The sequence below is a fragment of the Pteronotus mesoamericanus genome, unplaced genomic scaffold (genome assembly GCF_021234165.1).
Source record: "Pteronotus mesoamericanus isolate MK-2021 breed Mesoamerican mustached bat unplaced genomic scaffold, CSHL_Meso_final contig_2, whole genome shotgun sequence".
Taxonomy (NCBI): Eukaryota; Metazoa; Chordata; class Mammalia; order Chiroptera; family Mormoopidae; genus Pteronotus; species Pteronotus mesoamericanus.
The window spans coordinates 28,608,139-28,619,738 of NW_026555084.1; the positions used below are offsets into that span (position 1 = coordinate 28,608,139).

Here is an 11,600-nt window from a genome sequence, read left to right on the forward strand (position 1 = left end):
TTGGGTGCCGGCCTGCGAACCAAAAGGTCGCCGGTTCAGTTCTCACTCGGCACATGCCTGGGTTGCAGACCAGGTCCCTAGTTGGGGGTGTGCTAGAGACAGCTGATCGATGTATCTCTCACACATGGATGTTTCTCTCTCTCTCTTTCTCCCTCCCTTCCCCTCGCTCTAAAAATAAATAAAATCTTTAAAAAAAATCAAATTAATTCAGTTAACACTTCCCTGAGATTCTCCTTTTTAACTTTACCTTGCCAAAGTTCCCTTCACAGTTTTGGATAGAGCATTGTGGCACAGGGCAGTCAGAAATATTACCGCTCCTGTTTGGCTTAATTAAATACTCTATGATATTAACATTTAAAAAAATATTTATCTGGAAATTTGTGCTGAATTCTATCGTGCAGTATTAGAAGAAGCATTTTTTTCTTTTTTTTGGTTGGTTGGCTTTACTGATTTAAGATTTTTTAAAAAAGTCAATGTAAAAGTGACTTTTAGTGATCGCATGTTTTTAAGTGCCTGGTTAGGAGAGTTGCTACATATTTACATTTAGCTTAAATATGATTTCGGGAGAAATATAATAATTTACTAGAGTAATTCTGGTAATGACATGTTACTGAAATATTAGACTTTTGAAATTGAACCTAGCTATACATGCACAGTCATTAAAAAAATTTGTTTTTGTTTTTGAACTCTTTTGGAGGGGAATGGAGGGAGAAAGAGAAGGAGAGAAACATTAATGTGCAAGAGAAACATCCATCGGGTGCCTCTCACACAGCCCTGACTGGGAACCTGGCCCGCAACCCAGGAACGTGCTCTGCCTGGGAATCGAACCGTGACATTTTGATTTGTGGAATGACGGCCACCCACAGAGCCACACCAGGCAGGGCTGCGTGGTCATTTTTATGAAAATGTTACAAGAGCACAATAAGATCTTTGTTGCTAAAACATCGGTTTGAAAATATTAGCTGAATGTTTTTGAATAAATAATGCAATTTAAGCATAGTAGTAATTCATCAACAGACGTACTTTTGTATTTCTACATATAATTTTCTTTATGGCCTCATAATGGGTTGGTAACTGTTAACAAAATAATTAGAAGCCTAGAAGTCTAAAAAATTAATGTACATATGTTAATCAGATCATTTCCTCTATACCATTAGTATCCATGTCTTCTTCACACAGTTTTTTTTTTTTTTGTCTTAATATGTTTGCATTTTTGAAAAACATATTGGTGATTCTGAGGTGGAAAGGAAGCTATGAATTATTACGCATGCACTTACTTTATACCTGAACTTATACTTTTCCCCTTCAAATTTCTAAGAAACAGTATTACCAATGGGAAATTCTTTATCTTTTAATAGTGTAATTCAGAACATTAAATACAGGCGACAAAGAAGCCCACAGAATCAGGTGTTTTGGAATGCAATGAATCACACCACACCAGAGCATGAATTTGGATCAGTGCTTTTATTTATTCTTTTTATTTAACTTATTTGTTTCATGGCTTAAGTTTGCTTTGGACTTATATTTCTATAGAAGTGAAAAGTACTATATTTTAAACCCTTGGGTTTTTAAATATAATTTTATTCTACAGAGTTAAAGCCTATGCATGATTCTTGTCTCATGGTTCCTGAAAGAATATATTCAGATATATATATTTGTATTACCTTCATTATCATTATTTTTCAGTTCTCTTTCCTTATTAGCAGGAGGGGTTAGCTTTTGGGTGGAGACATTAACAATTTATAAAGTCTTCTGGTTCACACTCTTCTGTGGTCCTTTGGGAAGGAAGTTAAGAAACACAGAAAGCTCTCAGGAGCGCCTCACACCAATTCTGCGAAAAGTCTCATTGTTTTTCTGAAGGAAAGTATGTTTCAAAGAAATTGTATTACCAGAAATGAATTATCTTTGATTCAGTTTCATAACCAGTTTAATATGCTAGTTTTTATTTTGCTTTTTTGGTTTTTCACTTTGATTTCATGACTTGGAAATTTAGTCAATAAACTTTTATTGAATACTCTTTATAACAATGTAGCACTTTTATTTATGTTATTATTTGTGTAACAAACACTCTACTTACTAGACATTATAATCAAAGTAATCAGTTGGAAGTAGTATTTCCAGCTTGATTATTTTGTAGTATTTCTACATTATATATGACACTTGTCATATTTAATCTAACTTAGAGAGATTTAGGATCCTGCATTTGACAGGATGAGTTATTTTACTTAAAGTATACCATGAACAGCTCAGCAACTATAAAACACTGGATCAATTACTGTGTAACTGTTATATAATTAGTGTAGAATTTTCCCTTTAAAAGTATACTGTGAAATAAAATAATTTGCAGTAACTTTATTAAACAAAGATTTTATAAACACTTGGAAGATATATATTAAAAACTAGCTATAAGTTCTGACCGATATTTTTATCTGTTTATTTTATATCTATATGTGACTTTTACTTACTCACTTATTATAATAAATTTCGGGGAGGTATTTTGAGAAACCACTTGATTTTTAACCTGGTTATCAGAAAAAGTAACTAAATAGTCATATTGCTTTTTTGACCATATATGTTATTTGGGAACACACAGATCTTTGGGGGGTTTTTTGGGTTTTGTTTTGGGTTGTTTTTTCTTTTGGCTTTACTGTTAATCTTTGTCTTTTTTTTTTCCTGCTCATCTGTTTTGCTTCTCTTTTGCTTACTTTTGTCCTTAGTTACCATTGCACAATTGGAAAAGTTTGAATTTAGCAATTAGTTTAAAAGTTCTTCTAAGAACATAAAATATTTATTTGATTTCCTTAAAATGTTAGTATTTGATTTTATCTTATGGAGGAATGTATCTTTTATAAAAATTCAGAGGCTCTGTACGAGACTGAAACACGGACTCTAAAGTGACTGTTGTAATTAAATGACTCAAATAGGTAAAAAGAAAGTTTCCCCAGATAAGATGGTTGAAATGCAAGCAAAAATTGATGAAGAGAGAAAAGCACTTGAAACAAAGCTTGACATGGAAGAAGAAGAAAGAAACAAGGCTCGAGCTGAGTTAGAAAAGCGGGAGAAAGACCTTCTTAAGGCCCAGTGAGTGTCACTGAATGGATGCGGATTTGTGATTTAAATTTCTGGTATTTGTCATAGGATGTATAAACAAGAAAACTGAATAATAATTAAATCTTGATTTTTGTCTTCAGAGTAGCTATTTTTGGATAGAAGGTTTCATTTTATATGTCGTATTTCTAAAAATTAGATCTGTTTTGATTAATTCCCCTCCGTGAAAGAAAAAAAAAGCAGTAGATTTGAATTAGTTATAGAGCAAATAATAAATTAATGAACCCGGTGATGTTATTTGATAGAGGTGTTACATAGTTATATTCATATTTTGACATTTTCCATCTAAATTCTTATCAAATTTTGGTAAGTGATATCGGTAGAATAGTAATCAGTGGACATAGAGTATTTTCATTTCAATCAACAGACAGGAGCATCAGTCTTTACTAGAGAAACTATCCGCACTGGAGAAGAAGGTAATTGTTGGGGGTGTTGATTTGTTGGCAAAAGCTGAAGAACAAGAAAAACTCCTTGAAGAATCGAACATGGAGCTGGAAGAGAGGAGGAGGAGGGCGGAGCAGCTTCGCAGAGAACTGGAGGAGAAAGAGGTAGTGTGGCTTTTTGGTTTTAGGGGACACTTAGCCTCAGGTGCTTAACTTTTCTGGTGAAAAGCAAAATATCTATAATTTTAATACTATTTTAAAGCAGATCTATGGGTTGCTTAGAAGATAATGGCTACTAAACAAGTATATTATTTGTTAAATAAACTTGTGATTTAACAAAGAAGTTATTCTGCCGTTTATTGATTTTTTTGTCATAGCAAGAACGCTTGGATATTGAAGAAAAATACACCAGTTTGCAAGAGGAAGCGCAGGGAAAGACCAAGAAATTAAAGAAAGTTTGGACTATGCTGATGGCTGCGAAGTCAGAGGTTGGTCCCTCAGAAGCCTCTTACTAATGTCATTCTGAATTTTTTAAAGAAGAGTTTCTTTGATTAAATATAATTAAGAATCGTAAAGGAATCATAATGTATACTTACAACTTTAAAGAAATAAAAATTTCTCCTTTATGTGCAATTTTTAATTTTAGCTATTAAACTGAATTTCCAACCTTCACGCAGAATGCGGAAGAGCTGGTGTCCGTGGCCGCGCTCCGGTGTTTTTGTGGGAGGGCTGCGTGAGCTCTGCCGGGGTTTCTTAGACCGGCGCCCTGTGCCGGATCAGACCGCTTTGTATTTTACATCTGTTTGTCTTTAATATTTGCATTGATTTTCTCGTAGATGGCTGATCTCCAACAAGAACATCAGAGAGAAATCGAAGGCTTACTAGAGAACATTCGACAACTTAGCCGGGAGCTTCGACTTCAGATGCTTATTATTGATAACTTCATACCTCAGGATTATCAGGTAAAAGGGAAGGAAGTTCTCTGATCTAGATATTAGGTCACTTGGCTGGGGTTAAGGAATAAGGAAATATAATCTGTCATTTAATTGGTGGTAAATACATTTTGGTGTAATTTACCACAAATACAATTGGTGGTAAATTACTTTTCAGTTGTCAACAATAAAATTTTCTTGCAATAATGCTATAACATTTCACTTCACCTGCTAGCTTTTCTTAATACATGACTCTGTGTTTGAGTGTCTGAAATGTCTAAGAGTTTCTCAGCCCGTTAGAGAAACCCAGATTCAGGTGCAGCAGGTCCTCAAACAAAACCGTTTTGGTCATTGTCATTTCGTTATAGCGTAGATGAGGGGGGAAAAATTGATTCCCAGCTGGGGCCACTGTCTGTGGAGCTGGCACGTTCCCCCCATGCCAGCGTGGGCTTTCTCGGGCTCCTCCCACACCCCAAAGATGTGGCCGCGAGGCCACCCGCGTGTCTGCGTTGGCCCCGCCGAGCGGGTGTGTGCGTGTGTGATGCGCGCCGTGGGGCTCAGGCGCCGTGGGCGGGGCTGGCTGCCACCTTGCGCTCCCAGCTGCCTGGGCACCCGCCGGCCTCCTGCGAACGTCTTCCCCTCAACCAGATGATTTTCTTAATCTTTCTTGAATATATGTATATCTTACATTTATTTCAGTGGTTATAGTGGTTTTGGGTCTTTATTTAGAAGTTTGGTGATACTTTTGTGACCAGAACTATAGGAACTTAACTCTTGTTTATATCAATTAGCCTGTGATAAAACTGGTTTCATTCTACATCTCATTCCACTTAAGAGTCTCAGTTTCTAAGGACCTGTCAGTGACACTCAGTGAGGACTTACTGTAGTTGCAATCAGAATCAAGGTATAGGTGCTGTTTTCCCATTCAGCGTCCTTTGTCCTGTGAACAGAATAGGCAGAGCTCCCATGTTCACTTTTTCTCCCCGCTTATGGTGCCAGTTACGTGTGTGTCTGTGGGCAGGGGTAACATATACATAACACGGAATGTATGATCTTAAGTTTTAAGAGTATAGTTCACTGACATTAAGTAAATTCACAATGTTGTACAACCATTATCATTGTACATTTCCAGATGGATGCTAATTTTAAGTTGTTGTTTTTTAAGATTTTATTTATTTTTTTTAGAGAGAGGGGAAGGGAAGGAGGAAGAGAGGGAGAGAAACATCGATGTGCCAGAGATACATCGATCAGTTGTCTCCTGAACAACCCCACTGGGGACCCGGCTGCAACCCAGGCCTGTGCCCTGACTGGGGATCGAACTGGCGACCTTTTGGTTCTCAGGCCAGCGCTCAGTCCACTGAGCCACACCAGCCAGGGCGGATGCTAATTCTTAATACTAGTTTAATACCATATGATTTAAGAATCTCAGCCTCTATTTTTTTTACTCAAAATGTTCATCTTTCTAGTACATTTTAGGAAACTTGAGCATGATGATTTTTTAAAAATTTACTTTGCACCTCTATACGGCTGTAAGACATTTATTTGTCTACAAATAAGCCTTAGTATTTTTTTCCTTCAGACATCAGGTGTACAGAATTGATCTTTGGTTCTTGGTACGCTCCTTATCGGTCCTTGGATGGCCTGCCTGCATTTAATTAGTTATTTTATAGTGAACCCATCACCCTGAACGAAAGCTGGGGCCATGGCAGTAACCTGCTCCCAATGCTTTTGCCTCTTCCAGCTCAAGATAACCTTCCTCCCAAGTCCAATGCTCTTCATTTTCTTGCTTGTTATTTTTATATATTTCTTAGAAGCATATATTTTTAAATTTATAAAAAGTATATCATGTAATATGTAATGTTTTGAGACAAATTTCCCCTTAATTATAAAGATTTTAGTTTCATGAATACTTTTCAGTATTTTAAATGTTATTAAATGTTAAAAATAGACCATCTTTGACTCTTTTAAAAGGAAATGATTGAGAACTACGTCCACTGGAATGAAGACATAGGAGAATGGCAGCTGGTGAGAATGACCTTCACCCTTTGGTGACACAGGAGTTGTGGAGCACTGCCTGTAGCCTAGGAATTTCTCTGGCTCCAGGGGGGAGGCGGGTGGTCCAGACGGTGACTCAGATGAGAGTCCAAGGGCGCAGAAGACGCTTTCCTCACTTGCTGTGTGAGAGCACACAGACCGTTCGGCAGGAGTGGCCTGGGCCGGGCTGCGCAGGACTGGTGGGTCCCTGGGCCCCTTTCTGTCCCAGCATTTGTTAACATCAGGGTGTCTCACTGTAATTTGCTAATTCACAGTAGTAATTGCTAATTAAAACGATTTTTCTCTGCCTCTTTTTTTTTTTTTTTGAGAAATGTGTTGCCTACACAGGAAATAACATGAGGAAGCAGACTCCAATTCCTGATAAAAAAGAGAAAGATGTAAGAGTGCCCTTTTTTTAAATTACAGTGTTTTTTTATAGGAATACGGGTCACTAAAGGATGTTATCAGCACAGTGTCCGTTAACCAGCTGCCCTGAAAAAGCAGGCTGCGCACTGGGGAGCGGAGCTCCAGGGTTGGGGTGTTAGGGCGGCACTCGCCACCCGCACTGCCGCAGCCTGATTCCCACCGCGAGACCAGTGGGCGCTGCTTGGGCTCACCCTTACACTGCCCTTCTGGGTCATGGGGCTCTGGTTAGAGACCAGAATGCCCTCCTCAAAGCTAGTCCTAGTCTTCGGTCCCCCGGTGGAAATAGCAGCGTTAGGGCAGACGGCAGCAGCTTTGCTTTACCCCTAAGGAATTTATGGTGTGGTCGGGGCTCGCTCACCAACTCTCGCCGGATGCCTGTGAGATCATGGCCTTAAGGAAGATGTCTTTAGACATGTGTTTGGCCTTGTCTCCTGGGGCTGTCTTCTAGAGTTTATTCAGTATTTTAAATCTTTCCCCAAATCTGGTTTAAAGTCTCCCCCTAAGAGCGGCTGGTGTTGGTTTCCTTTGCGTAGCCCTTCGAAGTGGACCTTTCCCACGTGTATCTCGCCTACACGGAGGAGAGCCTGCGGCAGTCCTTGCTGAAACTGGAGCGGCCGCGGACGTCCAAGGGCAAGGCCAGGCCAAAGACCGGCAGGAGGTAAGGGCGGTCTTTGAGTCTCCTGGAATCAAGGCCATGAGATATGCTAATTAGATATATTTAAAGGAAATTTACTTAAGATGATAAATATTTTGGTTGATATATTTCAATATCAAAGTGCTTATGTAGTTATAATTTGAGAAAATAAAATCTTACTAAAGAGTTAAGGCCTTCCACCCCCTTTAGCTGTGTTGAGTAAGAGAAGTTATTTGTAATGTATTTTGCTCTTTTTACGCTATCTCCTATCTTAAATCCTTAATTCTTATACCAATTCTTTTAGTGCGATGCTAATTACCTTGTCTGGTTAGACTCCCAAGCATCCAGCTGATTCATTTTTTCTCTCATCAACATTGTCCCAAGGACTTTGATTTCCTCAGCCACCAGTTAAAGAAAACTCCAGCTGCCTTCCCCTCCCCGTTGGGTGCTGGTCTGGGCTGTGGAGGAGGCTGCCGGTGCCCGTGCCGTAGCGGGCTGTAACAGCCTGGAGCGCATTCCCACTCTCCCTGCCCTGCAGCAAGTGCTGTGGGGCTTAGTTAAACTCGTTGTAAAACTTTCAGGCTCCCGAAATGAGAGGGAATAAAAAGTTTATTTTTCCCCCTGCTTTGAGCACTGAACTTTTGAGTTACATGTAGGGTGAGGCTCTGTGGGTTTAATGTGTTTGTGTTGCCTGACCTCACAGACATAACCGAACATTTATAAATTTGGGGTGGTTGCGCTCAGGGAGGAGGAGTCAGGAGCGCATTCAAAGCACACAAATTTTACACCGTTAGCACTTAGGCGCCAGGGGTTCAAAGCTTTTCCTCTGCCAGCAGAAGCCACGTGTGTGATATTACCGAATGGAGCGGAGCGGTTCAGAGAGATACAGCTCTCTCTTGAGCTTTCACTTTTCCACTTTTAATAGAAGTATTTTCCTCTTAACTCTGAAATTAGTACAAAAACTAACAATGCCAGTGTTTTTGGTGAATGCTAAGACAGTTGGCCTCAGCGCAGGTGACAAATAGGCGGCGGCGGGGCCGGGGGCAACCGGAGCGCAGCCTGTCCGGGCGAGCGGCCACCCGGCCCTCGCTGGTGTGGGGAACAGAGGGCCCATTGTTTCTGACTCTTCTGGTTTCAAAGGAGAAGCCAGAAATCAAGTTATTTACATGAGATCTCTCCATTTTTAGTCACTTTTTAAAAAACTATGTGGACCTAAAACAATTTAATAAGTTATTTGGGTACAATTTTCAGAATGCTCACTTAAAAATATATACTTTTTTGGTTTAACCAAAGGAAAAATACATGTGAGCCAACCTTTGATAAGCCAGACCCACCATCCCTGCACCAGAATTAGCCTGCTGGGGTATGAATGCCATAGATGGTCACAAACACAGACAAATATACACAATAAATGGTTTATTCCTATTATATTACATGATGGTGTTCAATGTGATGTTCCTCATTAGAAATGCATAGTTCAATATACTGAGCAAAATCGCTATAAACACGGCCCATGAATGCTGCATTTCCAGGACCTGGGCATCTGTGCGGTGTCGCCCCAGATGATGTGGCCTCTCCCTTTCTCTGAATAAACTGCGCCTTTAGCCGGCCCTGGAGAGGGTCACCAGGGCTGCCGTCTGGCAGGCACGCAGCGCACTTGGCCTGGCTGAGCTGTCCGGTCCAGCCTCGGGAGCCGTCGCGCATGGAACCCCTCGGCGCTCCGGGGCGGGGCGGCGCTGTGCCCTGGCACCTGCTCCAGGCGCCCGTCCCCAGCCTGAGCGGGCGGGCGTGACTCGGTCTCCTAACGCGTCAGACCCGGCTGGCCTCGGCCTGTTTCTGCCCCCTTGTTTTTATCTGTTGCATAACGTAAAGTGCTTGTGTTTCCGTCTTTCAGTCAAGTCTTCGTGTTTTCTTTTTCTCTTCCCCACCCAGAAAGCGTTCTGCAAAGCCTGAAACCGTCATCGACTCTTTACTTCAGTGAATGTTACAGACTTCAAGTCTCCATAAAAATCAGTGATAGCCTCACACCTGGACAAGTATTTAATTAAAACACTGAAGACTTTTGTGTAATTTCAAAGAACGAAAGCTGTAAATCACGGACTAAGACTGGAACTAGTAATTTGTCTAATAACTTTTAGTCTATATATAAGTTAATATATTAAAATTGCATAACTGGTAATTGTTCACATAGTCCTATTACTCTTCAATTTATACAGTGCAGGGAAGTTGGGGGAGCAGCGCCTGCTATAGAGAGTTGCAGCTTAAATGCATCCATAAATCTGCTAGTAATTTACTCAACTACTGTATAGTTACGTAACTGGATATTCAAAATAGAAAAAAATGTGTGTTCTGTCCTGCACACAGACAGTAGCAGTTCTGATTGTCCTGCGTTGTGCTGTTACAGATGAGCGTGTGGGCTGCGTATCTAAGAAATGGTTCAGTCCTAACACCCGCCTGGTCTGTTTCCATAGCTCTAATTTTTATACTATCAGTTATTGCTTTCTAAGTACCAGATGATCTGCACAAAATCCATAATTTGATAGTCAGTCTTTAGAAATATACATGTTTAAAAAACAAAAGTTGAAAATATATTTCAACTAGATCTCTCATGACCTTTTTTGCCTTTTTGAGTTTAAGTCAAATATACTTTTTTTGTTTTGATTTCATGTTCTCTTGAAACATTGAGTTTGTACCTAACTATAACGGAGTTACAGTTGCAGAAAATTCAGAAGCTAAATACTGGTCACTAAACTTTGCCCGTATGTGTATATTTTTAAAAATTCATTTTGAAGTGTGATTAATGGATGCTTCCCTCTGAGTTCTAAATTTTTTATGAAAGTTGCTGCATATCTCCCAATTGAGAAAGTCTCCATTTTCCAGAAAATGCAGCCAAAACAAGGAAAATAGATTTTAACTCTTTGCCTGTAAAATTGTTTTGTTCTTTCTTCATAACTTACGAAAATAGTCTTCCATTGACAAATCTAGTTAGACCTTCTTCCTCTAAAAATAAAAATAATTTTTATTTTATAGTAAAATAAGCTGTAATAAATAGTATTGTGATTTCCTTGTCAGCTGCTTACACAATTTTTATTTCTTTGAGCATTATGTTACACTTATAGCAATTAATCATCTTTTGTGGATTTTACAACAAATTAGTATTAAATTCACGTTATTTTAAGAAGGTGGGTGACATACTGGTTCATTGTTGCAAAGCTGTGTGTAGGGTGGGGGCGACGAGAGGAGGCGGACTTCTGAGGCGGTAGGAAGAATGCGCTCACAAATTTCAAGTGCGCTCCGGAGGTGTGCGCCGAACGTCCTGTGTGTGGTGTGTATTTGCTAGGCAATAAGCACTGCATTTAACTGGCAGCGTTTTCTTTGTAATGTGTAAGATAGAAGTTTATAGCTTTACCCTGTGAGGCACCGTTTCTGTACTGTGAAGACTTGAGGTGGACTTGTGTCTTGTCAGAGCTTTGTGTGAGCAGAATGTCTTGGCAACTGTAGATGCACCTTTCACTCTGGTAGTAATTACTCTAGCGAAATCTTCTTCTTTTTAAAAGTTCATGTTTCTAGCCTTTAGCCGTCCAGTTCCTAAGAGAGGAGTAACTTATACATTAGCTCTAAAACATTACAGAAAACTTAAGCCAATGTGTTAGGTTTTTTCTATTCCACTCCACTGCAGTAACACAGAGAAACTGAAAAGAAGTCAAAGCCTGGAGAAATTTTAAGAACAGGCTGCTTTGGCAGTGTTTCGTTTTGGTTTTTTTTTAAACAACATTTACATTAGAATTGATAGAACTGATTATACCAGATGGGCAATAAATATTCATCTTACGAAATACCAAAATTAGACGTGTGAGGCAGGCCTGAACAACCGTACGAAAACGCGGGTGCTGACTGCACAGCTGTCCTGTAGCCTCGGTCACGGCAGTTCTGTGGCTTCTTCACATTTACTGTGTCTTTGTGCACAAAATAAATATTTCATAACCTCAGTGTTAATTTCATACAAGGCTATAGATGAGCAAACTTGCTCATTATATGAAATAGATTTAAAATGAGTGTCACCTATAAATAGGTTTTTGAATG

At 39.6% G+C, this 11,600-nt stretch overlaps 1 protein-coding gene across 2 annotated transcripts in view; it reads left to right on the forward strand.

Moving 5' to 3' along the window:
- The window catches only part of KIF3A (kinesin family member 3A), a 42,680-nt gene extending 31,301 nt beyond the window's left edge, over positions 1 to 11,379 (forward strand). For both annotated transcript variants that reach the window (XM_054568490.1, XM_054568491.1), the window contains 8 exons: positions 2,925 to 3,081; positions 3,476 to 3,656; positions 3,869 to 3,979; positions 4,328 to 4,453; positions 6,395 to 6,448; positions 6,787 to 6,855; positions 7,417 to 7,541; positions 9,450 to 11,379. In XM_054568490.1, the coding sequence (XP_054424465.1) occupies positions 2,925 to 3,081; positions 3,476 to 3,656; positions 3,869 to 3,979; positions 4,328 to 4,453; positions 6,395 to 6,448; positions 6,787 to 6,855; positions 7,417 to 7,541; positions 9,450 to 9,498 (872 nt within the window). In that variant the 3' untranslated portion in view covers positions 9,499 to 11,379. The remainder of the gene's footprint in view (positions 1 to 2,924; positions 3,082 to 3,475; positions 3,657 to 3,868; positions 3,980 to 4,327; positions 4,454 to 6,394; positions 6,449 to 6,786; positions 6,856 to 7,416; positions 7,542 to 9,449) is intronic.
- The last annotated feature ends 221 nt before the right edge of the window (positions 11,380 to 11,600 follow it).